Here is an 18,607-nt window from a genome sequence, read left to right as displayed (position 1 = left end):
GATGACCCGGAAAGGTTCCGATCGCCGCTATTGGCTGATCTGAATTGATCAGCCTATAGCGGCGATCGTAAGCACGGGGGGTGTTAACCACCCCCCGTGCCGTGAAGCTAAGATGGCCTGCTATGATTTATAGCAGGCCATCTTCCCCGACCGCTGTGTGTGAACACGCAGCGATCGGGGAAACATCGGGCGTAAATTTACGCCCTGATGCGCCAAGTACCAGGGCGCGAGGGCGTAAGTTTACGCCCGATGTCGTTAAGGGGTTAAGGATATAAGATCAACTGGGCAATTCTACTCTATTATTTAATGAACACTATGAATGTTGCATAGAAAATGTAATGTTTCACAAACCTGGGAAAACAATGAAATACCTAGGAATAAATCTAACTGGGAGAGAGGTGGATTATGAAGAAACGAATGTGGATCCTTTGCTTAGAAATCTAAAAAAAAAAATTAGAACATTCTAGATTACTACTAAATGTAGCTGATGGAATTAGTTTAATAAAAAGGATTTGCCTAAAATACTATATATCATAAATACCCTAATATGGATAGGGAAGAATAATTGGGCAAGCTATAAAAAATATGTCATGATCTTATCTAGACATTCCCATGTAAAATTGTATCTGTCCTGTTATGTACAAAGGAGGAAACCTGCTCAACTAATGCACATTATGAAATGGTAGCAGAGTAGTAAATAGATGGCGGAGGGAAGGGAACTTCTAATATATTTTGGAATTGGGGTGGAAAAGTGGGTGTGAATTAACAAATTGATGCACAGAGTGTGGCAAGAAAGTAAAAGGGTGCTCGAACTCAACAACAATAATAAACATGGGGGGGGGGAATAGAAGGATTTAGTAAAACTCTGGACATGAATTTTTGGATGACAAAAGGGGTGTGAAATAATTATCAAAATAAATGGACTAGTAATCTGGGAGCTATTAATGATAATCAGTGGAGGTCAATATTATGTAGTAATAGATTTAGAAATGTTTCCCAATCGGTTGCAATATACACTAGATAAATTATATAAAATGAAACATAAAAAGGGAATCAAGCAGAAAATTTGATCCAACCTGCTGATAGATTCTAATAGGGCAGGGAACGAGAATTGCAGCCACACATTAATTTATAAGAAATCTTCCTTCTTTTGGTTCAGTGCACACAGTCTTTCCTGTAGCCCTCAGTGCATCGATCTGCCCACTCATGTAGCATGCCTCCTTATAAATATTCATAAAGAGGCATTCTGCTATATCTGGCTAGTGGGCAGATCTGTACAGGGCTACAATACTGCTTCCCAGTGCACAAAACAGCCTGATTTACACATTAAGAAAAATAAAGTTTTATCACTACTCGAGCAGCGGACTAGCTTAAAAAAAAAATAAAGTCATTTCACAGAGCCAGAAAGTTCATATTTTGCTGGTTATCTATGCACAGAAAACACAAATAGATGTACAACCTTTCCGGGAGAGCCAATGGAAAATGCATGTGAGGTATGGAACTGAAAAAATCTGAGTGGTTTCATAGCCTTTATAGATGTGTTTTACACAGTGTCGGACTGGCCCACCAGAGCACCAGAGAATCCTCCGGTGGGCCCCTAGTTTTAGAACCTGCACGAACACTGATTGACATGTCATTTCTCACTGGTTCTTCATTGGTGGGCTCCCAGGATCATTTCCTCTGGTGGGCCCCAGGTACCCCAGTCCGACACTGGTTTTACAAAACAATCATACCTGCAGAGAAGGTGCATGTGCCTTTCGTTTTTCTACAGTTGTAGATTTTGTCTTTGAAGCCATGCCAGACAGTGTTCTCAACTTTATTGCAGAAGATGAGCCATCAGAAGTCTCACCACCACCCACTAACTGTGCATTTTTTTCACCTGTGTAAAATGACACCATTGAACAAAACTATCTAAAAAAGCTTATTATAGTGTTACGTATAAAAGAAGTTTGTTTGTTTTTTTTTGTTTTTTTTTTTGCTGGATGCAAAATTGCAGCAGGCCATGTTTTTGAATCCAGTAAATCAAACACTGATAACTTTTTAACAATGTATTTCAATTGGAAACATATGCATTTTACTACATACAATAAAAATGTATACGTGAAACATACTCAAAAACCCACAATCTGTCCCCCCCAAACCACTTGTACCTTCAGATAGCTGCTTTTAATTCAAGATTTGTCCTGGGGTCCATTCGGCAGGTGATGCAGTTATTGTCCTAAAACACAACTTTTAAACTTGCAGCCCTGTGCCAAACAGGGCTGTGGAGTCGGAGTCGTGGTGTCGTTCGTTGGAGCTACTTTTGGCTAGAGTCCGAGTCGGAGTTAGCTTTGGCTGGAGTCGGAGTCGGAAAAAAATATACCAACTCAGACTCCAGCTTTAAAAAAAAAAAAAAATCTTTAAAAAATGTAGAATTGAATTTTGATATGAATTTTACAAGTTTTTCTCATGAATATATATTATGAGCAACATTCAATAGGACACTGGCCCTATTACATAAGGGTGGTCAGGAATATATCAGTAATAGGACACTGGCCCTATTACATAAGGGTGGTCGGGGAATATATCAGTAATAGGACTGCCCTCAGTGTGGTGTTTTCTCTCTGGGAGAATATTGTGTGTTTTTCTTCAGTGTTTAATGGCTGCAGCTGTGTGTATGTGTGTGCGTGCTATGACTGCAGCAGGCTGTGTGTGTGCTATGACTGCAGCAGGCTGTGTGTGTGTGCGCTATAGCTGCAGCAAGCTGTGTGTGGTGTCCGCTATGGCTGCAGCAGGCTGTGTGTGGTGTCCGCTATGGCTGCAGCAAGCTGTGTGTGGTGTCCGCTATGGCTGCAGCAAGCTGTGTGTGGTGTCCGCTATGGCTGCAGCAAGCTGTGTGTGGTGTCCGCTATGGCTGCAGCAAGCTGTGTGTGGTGTCCGCTATGGCTGCAGCAAGCTGTGTGTGGTGTCCGCTATGGCTGCAGCAAGCTGTGTGTGGTGTCCGCTATGGCTGCAGCAAGCTGTGTGTGGTGTCCGCTATGGCTGCAGCAAGCTGTGTGTGGTGTCCGCTATGGCTGCAGCAAGCTGTGTGTGGTGTCCGCTATGGCTGCAGCAAGCTGTGTGTGGTGTCCGCTATGGCTGCAGCAAGCTGTGTGTGGTGTCCGCTATGGCTGCAGCAAGCTGTGTGTGGTGTCCGCTATGGCTGCAGCAAGCTGTGTGTGGTGTCCGCTATGGCTGCAGCAAGCTCTGTGTGTGGTGTCCGCTATGGCTGCAGCAAGCTCTGTGTGTGGTGTCCGCTATGGCTGCAGCAAGCTCTGTGTGTGTGTGTGTGTGCGCGCTATGGCTGCAGCAGGCTGTGTGTGTGCATGCTCTGGCTACAGCAGGCTGTGTGTGTGCGTGCTATCGCGTGCCCCCACAGTGACCTTCTATATCACTGTGGGACCTCTAGATCACTATATGTGACCCCTCTCTAGATCACTATATGTGACCCCTCTCTATATCACTATGTGTGACTCCCTGTATATCACTATGTGTGACTCCCTGTATATCACTATGTGTGACTCCCTGTATATCACTATGTGTGACTCCCTGTATATCACTATGTGTGACTCCCTGTATATCACTATGTGTGACTCCCTGTATATCACTATGTGTGACTCCCTGTATATCACTATGTGTGACTCCCTGTATATCACTATGTGTGACTCCCTGTATATCACTATGTGTGACTCCCTGTATATCACTATGTGTGACTCCCTGTATATCACTATGTGTGACTCCCTGTATATCACTATGTGTGACTCCCTGTATATCACTATGTGTGACTCCCTGTATATCACTATGTGTGACTCCCTGTATATCACTATGTGTGACTCCCTGTATATCACTATGTGTGACTCCCTGTATATCACTATGTGTGACTCCCTGTATATCACTATGTGTGACTCCCTGTATATCACTATGTGTGACTCCCTGTATATCACTATGTGTGACTCCCTGTATATCACTATGTGTGACCCCCTGTATATCACTGTGTGTGACCCCCTGTATATCACTGTGTGTGACCCCCTGTATATCACTGTGTGTGACCCCCTGTATATCACTGTGTGTGACCCCCTGTATATCACTATGGCTGACCTCTATATCACATGTATCTGGCATTGTTAGCAGTGTTTCTTTGTGTATGGTGAATGATTAGTCAGAAACAAAGAAGATTGTCAGCAAGAAAAGACCACCTGCTCCATCTAGTCTAGTTCTGAGTTGTTCAGGACATGGAGGCTGGAGACTGGCTGCATCCACTGCACGCACAGGAGAAGGTGCTTTATATGTTTCCTTATTCCCTCAGAAATTGCCCCAGGATCATGTAGGACATTAGGGAGAAGCTGCTGAGCCAGTGTGATAAATAACTCCCCTGGTATATGACTGGCCATTTATGAAGGAGCAGGAGTCTGAGTCGGGAGTCTGAGTCGGTCCTGAGAAAATTCAGGAGTCGGAGTTGGAGCTTCGGCTTACCGACTCCACAGCCCTGGTGCCAAACGACCTTGGCTTGGAGTATCTGTGCCCTAACTTTGCACCACCTGCAGTGAACATTGCACAGGCGCCTTAATGATCCAGCCCATGTGCCGGGATGACACAGGTGAGGAATAGGAGAAAATCTGCCTGGAGCATTCCTAATGATGAGAAGGGCGGGGAGGAGGGACAGAGAGGTTGTGCCAGCCTAATCCATAGTCATTCTAGGCCAGGGCCGTTTGGCACAGGGCTGCAAGTTTAAAAGTTGTTTTTTAGGACAATAACTGCATCACCTGCCGAACGGACCCTGGGACAGAACTTGGATGAAAGGCAGCTATCTAAAGGTACAAGCGTTTGGGGGGGGGGGGGGGGTCAGATTGTAAGTACAGAGTGACTTTAAGTCATACAAGGAACGGTTTTATAATAAGTCAATTGCACTTTTTGGTAAATAAAAGATTTTATTAAGCGCTTCAAGTGAAAATACAAGTAAACACCTTGAATACAGCTTGTAACAGTTGCAAGCCATCTCCACAAAGCCATCTCACAACCAGGATATTGCACCGGGCGGTGCTCTGGGTGCGGGTGGGCGGCAGCTGCGGTGTAATGTCCCCCACAGAGTGAAACTTCAAGTTAGCGTCTGCGGATGAGTGGGCCGGGCAGCAGCATGTCTCCTGCAGCACCACCGGTCCAACGCACCCGGAGCATGGCGGAGTAACCTACAGAACAGAGCCAGAATTTTTTTTTGAAAATCGAATTTGCGATTTTCAAAAAAAATCTAATCATGAGCCACCCTCAGGGCAAATTAACTGAATTAATTAGATTAATTGCCCAGCCCTACTGAGACATATCAACTGCACTTTTTTAAAGGAATTTTTTTTATAAGAAAATGTACAAGCCCTTATACACACACACACACACACACACACACGGTTTAGGGGTCGGAATGCAATTTACAGGTAGATGACAACTTTTATTGCATTTTCTCTGTGATGTTAGACAAAAATTCTGGCAAAGGGCCCTTGAACACTGAGTAAAATAGGCAGATTTTACGAGCAGAATAAATTCTTTGAGCGGAGAGCAGAGGCGCAAGAAAAATCCCATTGAAGAAATAGGAGAGGCAGAATTACAGGCGGACTCCGCTAGTAAATTCAGCCTCTTTTACTCAGTGTTCAAGGGCCTAAAGGGTGTTTAATTTGTTCTAAGCATTCATTTTGAAGAATAATGTCATAGTTCAGGAATCTCAGCATACTGCAATACTAATACCAATTAAGGCTAGGTTCACACCATGTATCTGTGCGGTTGTATTTCGGGTCAGTAAATCGGCCGGATTTTTCCGGTTCATGCGTACGCTGTAAAGTATACGATATACGGCTGCACAGTGCACACTATGTATGAACCTACGGCCCTATCGTAAACGGACCCGTAAAAAATGAACAAAACCATTGTTTGCGGCTGGAAATGTGCAAATTCACGGCCGTGGATTGACAGGCGGTCCGAACGGAGTGCTTCAAAAATAGCCGGCAATGATGCCGAATGCCGATGCCTCTAATAGTTAATATATTAAATTAATAAAACACATTTTCTTTGTAATAAAGTCCCTTTCGTTGTTCAATAATTTAATTCTAACGAATCCATCATTGTGCAATTAAATATACTGTTAAAATATATATATAAATAAATTTATATTTATATATATATTTATTTTTTGACAGTATATTTAATTGCACAATGATGGATTAGTTTAAATTAAATTATTGAACAACTAAACTGATTTTATTACAACGAAAATGTGTTTTATTAATTAAATATTAATTAGTACAGGAAGCTCCATTAAGCCGTTAATTCATATTGCCGGCAATAGAGCATTCTGTACTAATCATCACTTTACTTTAATGAAAACATCAAATGTTTCTTCTAATTACGTTATCACAATAGCATTATTAGAAGAAACATTTAGAATTATATGTGCGCTCAGCTGATTGGCTGATCGGCTCAGGGCACATATAATTAGCGGGTCCGCAGCACAGTGACTTCATTGTGCTGCGGACCAGCGAAGAGGACACATCGGGGTGAGTATAGAGCTCTCCACCCCCTCCCCTGCACTGCACCCCTCCCAGCAAGGAAGGGGGGCCACTTAACCCCTTCCTTGCTGGGATGGGTGCAGTCTGACATCAGTCTGGCCCCCAAGGGGTTAAGGGGGATGCAATACATCCTCCCTTAACCCCTTGGGGACCAGACTGTAAGCAGCGATCTGTAAAAATGCTGCATACTGTAAGGTGCACAACACCGCTCACAATGATGGGTGTTGTGCTCCTGTTTGTGTGTTTTTTGTGTGTTTCTCCCTTTTTGTTTTTCAGATATCGGTATCGTGTGGATTACGTCGGATTCCGTGGACTACGTCGATGACCATCGGTTGTTTGGTGTTTTTTTTTTATCAAATGGTCAATGAGGGGTGTGGGGGTGTTTTTATTTGAATTAAAAAAAAATTTCACTTGTGTGTTGTCTTTATTTCTTTAGTTTATAGACTTAGTAGTGGAAGCCGTCTAATAGACGAAATCCATTACTAAGTCGGGGCCTAGTGTTAGCCGGTATAAAATGGCTAACACTAACCCCCCATTATTACCCCAGTACCCAATGCCACCAGGGGTACTGGGAAGAGCCGGGTGCCAGTGGTCCCGGAGCGTCGAAATTGGCGCTCCTGGACCGGGCGGCAGCAGGCTGGTAAGATTTAGGCTGGGGAGGGCCTAAAACAATGGCTCTTCCCACCCTGGTGTTACCAAGCTGCTGTCGCTTGGTTTTTTAACCCGGCTGGTTATAAAAATAGGGGGGACCCTATGCGGTTTTTTTAAAAATTTATTTATTTAAAAAAAAAACGCATAGGGTCCCCCCTATTTTTATAACCAGCCGGGTTAAAAACCAAGCGACAGCAGCCTGGTAACACCAGGGTGGGAAGAGCCATTGGTTTAGGCCCTCCCCAGCCTAAATCTTACCAGCCTGCTGCCGCCCCAGTCCAGGAGCGCCAATTTTGACGCTCTGGGATCACTGGCACCCGGCTCTTCCCAGTACCCCTGGTGGCATTGGGTACTGGGGTAATAATGGGGGGTTAGTGTTAGCCATTTTATACCGGCTAACACTAGGCCCCGACTTAGTAATGGATTCCGTCTATTAGACGGCTTCCACTACTAAGTCTATAAAGTAAAGAAATAAAAACACACAAGTGAAAAAAATTTTTATTCAAATAAAAACACCCCTCATTGACCATTTTATTAAAAAAAAAACACCAAACAACCGCTGGTCATCGACGTAGTTCACGTAATCAGACGTAATCCACAGGATGCCGATATCTGAAAAACAAAAAGTGAGAAACACACAAAAAACACACAAACAGGAGCATAACACCCATCATTGTGAGCGGTGTTGTGCACCTTACAGTATGCAGCATCTTTACAGATTGCTGCTTACAGTCTGGCCCCCAAGGGGATAAGGGAGGATGTATTGCATCCCCCTTAACCCCTTGGGGGCCAGACTGATGTCAGACTGCACCCATCCCAGCAAGGAAGGGGTTAAGTGACCCCCCTTCCTTGCTGGGAGGGGTGCAGTGCAGGGGAGGGGGTGGGGAGAGCTCTATACTCACCCCGATGTGTCCTCTTCGCTGGTCCGCAGCACAATGAAGTCACTGTGCTGCGGACCCGCTAATTATATGTGCGCTCAGCCAATCAGCTGAGCGCACATATAATTCTAAATGTTTCTTCTAATAATGCTATTGTGATAACATAATTAGAAGAAACATTTGATGTTTTCATTAAAGTAAAGTGATGATTAGTACAGAATGCTCTATTGCCGGCAATATGAATTAACGGCTTAATGGAGCTTCCTGTACTAATTAATATTTAATTAATAAAACACATTTTCGTTGTAATAAAATCAGTTTCGTTATTATTTAATTCATTATTGTGCAATTAAATATACTGTCAAAAATAAATATATATATAAATATACATTTATTTATATATATATTTATTTTAACAGTATATTTAATAGCAAAATGATGGATTCGTTTAAATTTAAATATTAAACAACGAAAGGGACTTTATTACAACGAAAATGTGTTTTATTATTTAAATATATTAACCATGAGAGGCATCGGCATTACTGAAGAGGATCGCAAACCCCAGTAATAGCGATTCCTGTAAACTGTTTCCCTGCTTTCCCAGATGCATCCAGAGGTGTTTGCATCACTTTCTAAAGATTTTATTTGTTTTTTTTAGTTGAACCAGATTTCCAAGTAAATGACCGTATGTTTTCAGCCGCATGTCTATTTTTTCCCACGGCCGTAGTTTCAGCCGCTGATTTCCAGCCGCATAAAAAATACAGCCGCACAGATACATAGTGTGAACATAGATTAAGTGTTAAAAGGGACGATGATCAAAGGGACATTGCATAGGATGACAAAAGGTAATGAAAATAGAATGAGAGCGAAATCAGTGAATCAATATCATCATAAGAGGGACTCCATGTCGGGGTCCGAGAAACCCCACGCGATCCGTCTCTGTCCGGACGCAGACATGGACTCCCTCTTATGATGATATTGATTCATTGATTTCGCTCTCATTCTGCAACCTGTGGGTGACAACCATCAGCCCTGAAGGTCCAGCAAAACATCTGTCTACAGCGGAAGTTATCAGAGAATTGTACTACTGTACTACAACTCTTGAGGGCTGCAGACTGTCAACCTGGGCCTCGACCGAGTCGACATTACTGACCAAATCCTGTATACTGACCAATATTGCCAATAATACCAGTATACAAGGAGGAAATATTACCGCCACACCACAACCATCACCACCATATTGCTACTGACTAAATCCAGTATACTAAGACCAATAAAACACAATAACAGATTAAAAAGTAACAAATAATTCCACCACATACTGACTAACACCGCCACATACTGACTAATGTCACCGCTGCTACTGAAGAAAATCCACTGTACAAAGTTCACAATCACCTAATACAGTCACATAGAGGTAGCCCCAGCAGTACACAGGTTCTGTACACCATATACATCACAGTGCAGTTATATCAGGTGACTCACAGGGGGCGTCTTCCCTTTTCATCTTCTAATTCTTCTTCTGTCCTGGGCCACAAATCCACAGAATCTGCCAAACATATTAGGCTCCTCACTCTGGCACCATCCTCATCTCTATACACACTGCACATCTGTATTAGCCCCTTTACACCCTTGTTCAGTGGGTAGGCTGACTATGTGACCCCCTTATAGTATATGCTTCCCCCCCCCATATAGCCTCCTTATAGATGCCCCCTGTATTATCCCCCCATGGATGGTCCCCCTGTATTATGCCCCTTACAGATGCCCCCCCCCCCCCTTTATTATCCCCCTTATAGGTGCCTGCTGTGTTGTCCCCCTGTATTATCCCCCATATAGAGGGTCCCCCTGTACTACCCCCCTTATAGATGGTTTCCCCGTGTTATTCCCCTTATAGATGGTCCCCCCCCCGTGTTATTCCCCTTATAGATGGTCTCCCCTTTGTTATCCCCCTTATAGATGGTTTCCCCCCCGTGTTATACCCCTTATAGAATGGTCTCCCCTCCCCCATGTTATCCCCCTTAAAGATGTTTTCCTCCGTGTTATCCCCCTTATAGATGATTTCCCCCCTGAGTTATCCCCCTTATAGATGGTCTCCCCCCCCCCATGTTATCCCCCTTATAGTCTCCCCCCTCCCCTTTATAGATGGTCTCCCTCCGTGTTATTCCCCATATAGATTGTCTCCCCCTCTGTGTTATCCCACATATAGATGGTCTCCCTCCCTCTGTGCAAAGCAGATAAAATTAAAAAATAAAAACATCTCACCATACAACACGCTCCCCCATCTGTTCTGTTCTCCACTGGCTCCTGCTCGTCTCCCTGTGTCCTGGCCGGCGCACTCATCACGGAGTCAGTGTGCGCTAGGGCTGGTACTTCCGGCAGAGAGAGCATCTCTAACACACGCTCTCTCTGCCAGAAGTCTCAGCTGTCGGCGCACACTGTCTCTGACCGGGACACAGGGAGACTAGCAGGAGCCGGGGGCCAGGGTACCTCTTGTGACCACAAGCGGAAAACTGCTTGAGGTCACAAGAGGACGGGAGCAGTGTGGCGGGGGGCCAGGGGGGTGCCGTCATCTAAGGGAGCTTTGCTCTTACCTGACAGGGTAAGTAAGGGCCCAATCAGGTGAAAGTACTGCTAGATGGGCAGCGCTGTCACTGTCGGGGGGCCCTGCTGCCCGACAGTGACAGTGTGTTAACTGTGTGGGGGGCTGGGGCCTACCGGAGGATCCTACGGTGGCCCAGTCCGACACTTAACAGTAACATCATGTGTAATGGTAATTCTCCTGAATCAATTAAAGGGGTCGGCCACTATATAGTAAAATTGTTCAGTGTACAGTATTAGTAAGTGTACTCACAGCAGCTCCCTGTGTGCCTCATAGAGCTAAAATCAGACTCCCCTCCTCCAGGCTGTGCTGTCCTGCTCTGTGGCGAGTCTGTTCATAAGACCGGAGGAGCTGACATGGGGGGGGGGGATGCCCATGTCCTGCCCCCCAGGTGTTCACCATAGACATATACAGGTTCAGTGGTGGACACTTGGACATGCATATGGATATGCACATGTTCCTCCATGTCAGCCATCTTATGGACAGACTCGCCACAGAACAGGGCACTACAGCCTGGAGGAAGGGAGTCTGATTTTAGCTCTATGAGATACACAGGGAGCTGCTGTCAGTATATACAGTGATGACACTTACTAATACTATACACTGAGCAATTTTACTATAAAGTGGCCAACCCCTTTAACTAAAAGCAACAGTTTGTAGATCTTTCATGGCAGCCATAGAGGTCTTCAGTAGGCCTCAGACTATTAAGAATTGGCTCCCTAAGATTGCTTAGAGGAAGAGACAATCAAAATCTCGACAGCAGCAGGACATAGCTCACTCCAATGCCAATTACGGTCTGTGATTCATTAAAGGGGTACTCTGTGCAAACACTATAATTAAGTATTAAAACCATAACATAAAGATATCCAACTTTGTAATGTACATGCATTTTAAGTTTAGTATCCTTACCCATTTTTTCCGTGTGCCTCCCCCCACCGAAAGTCCTGTAGTCCAGAAGAAATCATTACAGTCATGTCTCATGCCTTTGCAGAAGGTGCCATCTAGAGACGTGACCTCAAAATGTTGTTTTTGAATGGGGGCAGAAAAAAGGGAGTTTAAAAGGGGCGGCGCTTGCTCAGAGATACCTACAGAGTCTGTCTTAGCAAGCTTCTCCCATTTTAAGCCCCACCTCTTTTAAACTCCACCACTGCTGTATGGGAATTCACATCCAGTAACACAACACTGCGAGGTCACGTCTCAAGATGGCACCTGCTGCAAAGGCATGAGACATGACAGTAAAGATTTTTTTCTGGACTACAGGATTTCCGGTGAGGGAGGCACAGAGAAAAAAAATGGGTAAGGATACCAAACTTGAAATGCATGTACATTACAAAAGTTGTATATCTTTAGGTTATGGCTAGAATACTTAATTATAAATAGTAGTACCCCTTCAAGAGGTTAAAGTAATATAATGTCTCAGATGTCTACATTCAGAAACCTTAGGAATTTGTGGGGGATTATTATTATTTTATCATCAGGTTTTATTTGCACATCTTAGGAATGTGGATTGTCCTGCCAACTCCTGGTTGTTTCCAGAAAAGCAACAAAAGTCATTAAATTCATTTATGTATTTGGGTCCATATAATATTACACATATCGCTACATTCGGTAAGTTTAAAGGGTTTGGCAACTTAATAAAATTGTTCAGTGTACAGTATTAGTAAATGTATGCACTGCATGTACTGCCAATAATGCTTTGAAAGTGCCGATACCAGACTGTGCAGTCCTGGTCTCCATGCTGAATGATTCTGGCCATAAGATGACTAAGCACAGAGAATGTGACCATGCCCCTCCATAGGTGTCCTCCAACGAGCCTGTATATTCCTATGGAGGACACAGAGGTCACATGCTCCTCCATGCTCAGCCATCCCATGGACAGAATTGCTGTTCAGCACACAGTGCAGGACAACACAGCCTAGAGGAGGGGTACCTGATTTTAGCTCTGTGGGGTACACATGGAACTATTGTCAATAAGCACAATTACTAATACTGTGCACTGAACAATTTTACCACAAAATGGCCAGCCCCTAACCAAGTGCTTACAAAACACACAAGAATTAGAACAAGGCATCTTACCGATACTTTTCATAGAACTGGATTTCTGGACAAAACTAGACAAGAGTTCTGTATTTCTTTGAGCTAGCAATTGTGTTGCTTGCTCTTGGGCCTTCTGAATTCTTTGATAACAAATCTCCTGAGGGGTTGAGCGACTGTAGGGGCGCATTGCAGCTTTACTTGGTGAATTTCCCTAAACAGTGAAAATTAAAGTCATGAGCAACAATTTTAACGTTGGATGCAAAATACTCTACATGAAAATTAGAACTGAAAATAAAATGAAAATCTTGCACACAGTAAGGCAGATTTATCTTTACAAATACACCACCCATTCTAATGAGCTAAAACTGGCATACAAAAGGATTTAAAGTTTGAGAATTACTGACAGACAGTAAAAGGGCCATGCTCAGGATAATTAAAGGTAAAACTAATAACAGGTTAGAATCTGTAAAACAGTGAACGAATATTGATAGGGAGGGGCTGGCAGGTGGGCAGTTTTGTGCACTGAGGGCTGTAGTGCACCAAACTACCTAATGAGCATATAATAACTAGTAAGTTATCAGGAAAACAGCACAGAGGATGAAGCTAAGAAAACTACCGACTCCATTAGTGTCCAATGTTCTATGGAAATATAAAAGGCAGGTTAGATACTTCTTACTGCCCATTAGTCTGGTTCAAAGACTCTAATGATTGGGAAATAGCTATATCGGGATATATTTTGTAAAGGGAAGATAGAGCAGAGAGAAGGTGAGGCGGAGTAGCCAATGGATCAGGATGGAAGGCTGCAGATGGCTGCTGCAGGGCCAGAGAAGGCCTAAAAAAAAAAGAAATTCTGTCCACCGGCCATGAATGCGACCCATGTGAGCCACAATTCTCTGGTAAAACCCTTTTACAGGAGCCACATGCAGGAGGGAACAAGACCGGGACCGGCGTCACTCATGTAAAGTGCTGTGCTTCAGATTGCAGAAGCTCTGCTTTTGTTGCTGGGGATGTCTATGACATTGCAGGGAACCCCCAGATGAGCGATGCAAAGATGACGCTGTCTTCTCTCCATGTTAGACTATACAGCGCGCTGGTAACAGTGATCTAATGGACTGTTACCATTAGATCACCATTATCAGTAATCTGTATAGAAAGGAACACAAACATATTCAACCTGCTCAATGATAAAAAAAATATATAAAGCTAAAATGTGTAAAAAAAAAAAAAAAAGATTCTCTTCCCAAAAGAAAGTGTCTACCTGAAAAGTATCCACCTCCCCAATCACGTGCTCCAATTTCACACATACTACATGATAAATAACGCTTATGCAAAATACATTATTTAGCTGTCATTACCACATTCCTGCCACATAGATTTGACAAATTTAAATCAATTAGAACCTTTGTTGTTGGTGCTATAGCAAAGTCAGACATTGTACAGTGTACACATATTTGGCATCTCTATGTATGCGATAACTAGAAGAATGAAAAACAGCAGTAAACCACAGGACCTCTTAGGACAACCAGCATTTTGAGGCCAAATACTGGCCATTATTATATGACGGCTGTGATTATACTTGTCCTCAAAATGCTGGCTGTTCTAAAAGGGGCGATCAGCATGGGAGCATAGCCTTAGACTGTGGAACTCCAAAAGGTAAAATACTGCTCTGATCACAAAGGTCCAAAACACCCCGTCATGAATGTGTCAAGTAATTCACTTACACTATCTGGGCTAGTTACATGTGAAATTCTCCTCTTCTGACCTGGAATTAAGGTAGTTGAACTTTCTTGTAATACTGTCTCTTTCTCAGTCACCTAAAAAAAAAATATATATATATAAAAACATGTAAAAGATCTTTAAAATGTGTTCTCAGCTACAAACATGCTATGAAACATTACATGCTATTTACAATTTAAAACAAAACTTTTTTTGATTTTCTTACACACAGTAAGGATAGGTTCACACTTCCAACACGGCTCCATCCAAGAAGCTCTGTGGCAAATTACATTTATTTTGCAGGAATCTGGGTGGACAAAAAGCAGTAACTTTATGTGTTTAAATTCTGCAAAATAAAGGACACCAAGTCCATATGCATTAGAGTCTGTTCTTAAGGGTCTGTTCACATGTACAGACTCGCTGCGTATTTATCGCTGTGAGTTTCTGACACATAAATCCACAGCGATACTGATTGCTATCAAGTCAATGTATGTGTATTCTCGCTGTGTGTTTGGTGCGATTTTTACATGCGAGTTTTGATTTTCATAGGCAAGTTCAACACCACAAAAAACGCAGCTACTTTCATGCGAGTTTGATGAGAGTTCTGTGCGAGTTTTATACAGCGAGTCTGTACATGTAAACAGACCCTAAGGGTACAAACACACACACCGTATACGCAGCGTATTTTCTGCTGCGATACGCAGCAGATTAGATCTAAATAACTGAACACAGCATCAAATCTGCTGCAGATCTGCTGCGTATACGGTGTGTGTGTTTGTACCCTAATGGTGCGTTCACACCTACAGGATCTGCAGCTAATTTTCTGCAGCAGATTTCATTTAAATAACTGAACACAGCATCAAATCTGCTGCAGATCTGCTGCAGATCCTGTAGGTGTGAACGCACCCTTAGGCTGGGTTCACACACAGTATATTTCAGGCTGTATTTGGTCCTCATGTCAGGTCCTCATGGCAACCAAAACCAGGAGTGGATTGAAAACACAGAAAGGATCTGTTCACACAATGTTGAAATTGAGTGGATGGCCGCCATATAACGGTAAATAACTGCCATTATTTCAATACAACGGCCGTTGTTTTTAAATAAATTTATTTGCCAATAAATGACGGCCATCCACTTAATTACAACATTATGTGAACAGAGCCTTTCTGTGTTTTCAATCCACTCCTTGTTTTGGTTGCTATGAGGACCTGACATGAGGACCAAATACTGCCTGAAATATACTGTGTGTGAACCCAGCTTTATGGTGCGTTCACACCTACAGGATCTGCAGCTGATTTTCTGCAGCAGATTTCATTTAAATAACTGAACACAGCATCAAATCTGCTGCAGATCTGCTGCAGATCCTGTAGGTGTGAACGCACCCTTAAGGTGTATTCCGGCAATCTGCTAAAATAAATAAAAAAAAAATAAAATGCACAAAAAGCATAGTGTGAAAGATAAGTATTTGATACACCACCTCTGCAAGTAAGAGGTCTTATTGTAATTTTATTGGACTTCAACTGTAAGATAAAAAAAAAAAATCGCAATAAAAAAAAATAAGTTTGCCTTTTTTTTCTTGCATAAAGTATTTGATAAAATAGAAAAACAGAACTTAACACTTGGTACTTGGGAGACCAAGCCACACTCCCGATTCAATGTTCTTGCTGAGGGAAGGTGGTTGTTGAAATCTCACAATAGCTCTATCCATCCTCCCTTCAATACGGTGCGGTCGCCCTGTCCAGTTTGCAAAAAAGCACCCCCAAGGTATGTTTCAATTCCCATGCTTCACAGCTGTGACTGGGTCCTTGGGGTTGTACTTGTCCTTCTTTCTACAAACATGAGTGGAGTTGATACCAAAAAGCTCTATTTAGGACTCTCATCTTACCATGTGACCTACCATCATGCCTTCTCTGGATCATCCAGATGGTCATTGGCAAACTTCAAACAGGCATGGACATGTGCTCGCGTGAGTAGGGGTACCTTGCGGGCCTTCAGGTGCACAGCTACATAGTGTGTTACTAATTGAAATTTTTGAGACTGTGGTCCAAGCCCTCTTCAGGTCGTTGACCAGTGTAGTTCTGGGCTGACTCCTAACCCTTTTCAGAATCATACTTACCCTACGGGGCAAGATCTTGCTTGGCGCCCCAGACAAAGGAAGATTCACAGTCATCTTGTGGTACTTCCATTTTCTAATAAGTGCATCAACAGTTGTTGCTTTCTAATCAAGTTGCTTGCTTATTGTCCTTTAGACCATCCCAGCCTTGTACAGGTCTACAAGTCTGTTCCCGATGTCCTTGGAAAGCTCATTGGTTATGGTCATGGTCATGGTGGAGAGGTTGCGATGTGATTGAATCTGTGGACAGTTGTTTTTTTTTTATACAGGTAAACAGGTGCAATTAATAAAAGGTAATGAGTGCAGGGTAGGAGGAGCTTCTAAAAGAATTAACAGGTCTGAGGGAGCCAAAATTCTTCCTGGTTGGTAGATGATCTAATACTTTTTTAATGCAATTAAAATTAAATTAAAGTATACCTTCAACCTATGACAAAAATTACAGAGCTCTCCATTTTTTTGCAAAATCACCAGTGTATCAAATACTTATTTTCTCCACTGCAGGTGTATTCCCGCTTGTCTACACTGCTTCTAGCCACAAAGTCCCAGTTTTTATTTATGGCACCCAGCCAGGAAACTATATCTCCCAACATGCAAAAAAAATGTAATATTTCATTTTCACGCCACATTGTTCCACATTTGTGCCCGTCACCAGTGGGGTCCATATGCTTACTACACCCCTTGTTACATTCCCTGAGGGGTGTAGTTTCCATAATGTGGTCACTTGTGGGGGGTTTCAACTGTCTTGGCAACACAGGGGCCTTTTGAATGCAACATGGTCCCTCGAAATCCATTCCATCCAAATCCAGCCTTCAAAAACCAAATGGCGCTCCTTTCCTTCGGAGGCTTACCCTGCACCCGCATGGCGCTTTATGTCCACATGTGGGGTATTTCCGTACTCAGGGGAAATTGCGCTACACATTTAGTGTTTTTTTTTTTATCTTTTAGCCCCTTGTGAAAATGAAAAAATCATGACAAGATTAATGATTTAGAGTAAAAATTTTACAAAAATTACACTAAATGTTGGTCTAGCCTTGATTTTTTCCATTTCCACAAGGGGTTAAAAAAGAAAATGAACACAAAACGTGTAGGGTAGTTTCCCCTGAGTACGAAAATACCCCACATGTGGGAATAATGTGCCATATGGGCACAGGGCAAGCCACCAAGGGGACAGAGCGCCATTTAGAGGCTGGAATGGAGGATGGAGGCCATGTCGCATTTACAAAGCTCCTGTGCTGCCAGGACAGTAGAAAACCCCCACAAGTGACCCCATTCTGGAAACTACACCCCATAAGAAATCTAACAAGGGGTGCAGTGAGGATATGGACCCCACTGGTGACGGGCACTTACATAGAACATGTGCCGAGAAAATAAAAAATACAATTTTTCTCATTTTCACGTCCCAAATGTGGCCGTCACCAGGGGGCCATATCCCCGCTGCCCCCCTTGTTAGATTCCTTATGGGGTGTAGTTTCCAGAATGGTTTCTAGAATGGGGTCCCTTGTGGGGGGTTTCTACTGTCCTGGCCGCACAGAGGCTTTGTAATTGCATCATCGCATCCTCTAATGGGAATGGCGGCCATATCTATTTAGCTGGGGAAAAGGGACAATTCTAATTTATTTGGGGGTATTAGGCCAATTATTAGTTTATAAGGTTGAAAATGACAGGTGTCCATCAAATTCAACCTGTGTTGACCCAGAGGAAGGCAAAAAACCCTCGTGAGGCAGACGACAGTAGTCTCATCACTGGGAAAAAAATCCTTCCCGACTCCATAATGGCAATCAGAATAATCCCTGGATCAACGTGACCCCTGAAATAGGAATAAGGGACAGAATTTAGATAATGTAGAACTCCAATGATGTGTGGTACGCCTGGAAGCGATCCAGTATGCAGAGGCCGGGGTGATCAGGACAGGTGTCACACTGGAAAATGGCGTCCTTCCTGATCCCCCTGTTACGCCACACTCTGCACTTCTTCTGGGGTCTCCTGTTTTCCAGTGTGGGGGACGTCACCTGGAAAATGTTGTCCTGGTGCGATACGGGGTCCT

At 43.3% G+C, this 18,607-nt stretch overlaps 1 protein-coding gene across 3 annotated transcripts in view; it reads right to left on the bottom strand.

The window, feature by feature from the left end:
• Positions 1–18,607, bottom strand: part of REXO1 (RNA exonuclease 1 homolog) — a 92,729-nt gene that overhangs the window by 35,307 nt on the left and 38,815 nt on the right. For all 3 annotated transcript variants that reach the window (XM_069962527.1, XM_069962525.1, XM_069962526.1), the window contains 3 exons: positions 14,456–14,548; positions 12,774–12,945; positions 1,734–1,879 (listed from right to left, as the gene is read on the bottom strand). In XM_069962527.1, coding sequence (XP_069818628.1) covers positions 1,734–1,879; positions 12,774–12,945; positions 14,456–14,548 — 411 coding nt within the window. The remainder of the gene's footprint in view (positions 1–1,733; positions 1,880–12,773; positions 12,946–14,455; positions 14,549–18,607) is intronic.

The sequence above is a fragment of the Dendropsophus ebraccatus genome, chromosome 3 (genome assembly GCF_027789765.1).
Source record: "Dendropsophus ebraccatus isolate aDenEbr1 chromosome 3, aDenEbr1.pat, whole genome shotgun sequence".
NCBI lineage: Eukaryota > Metazoa > Chordata > Amphibia > Anura > Hylidae > Dendropsophus > Dendropsophus ebraccatus.
This window is presented reverse-complemented; position numbering and strand designations above follow the sequence as displayed.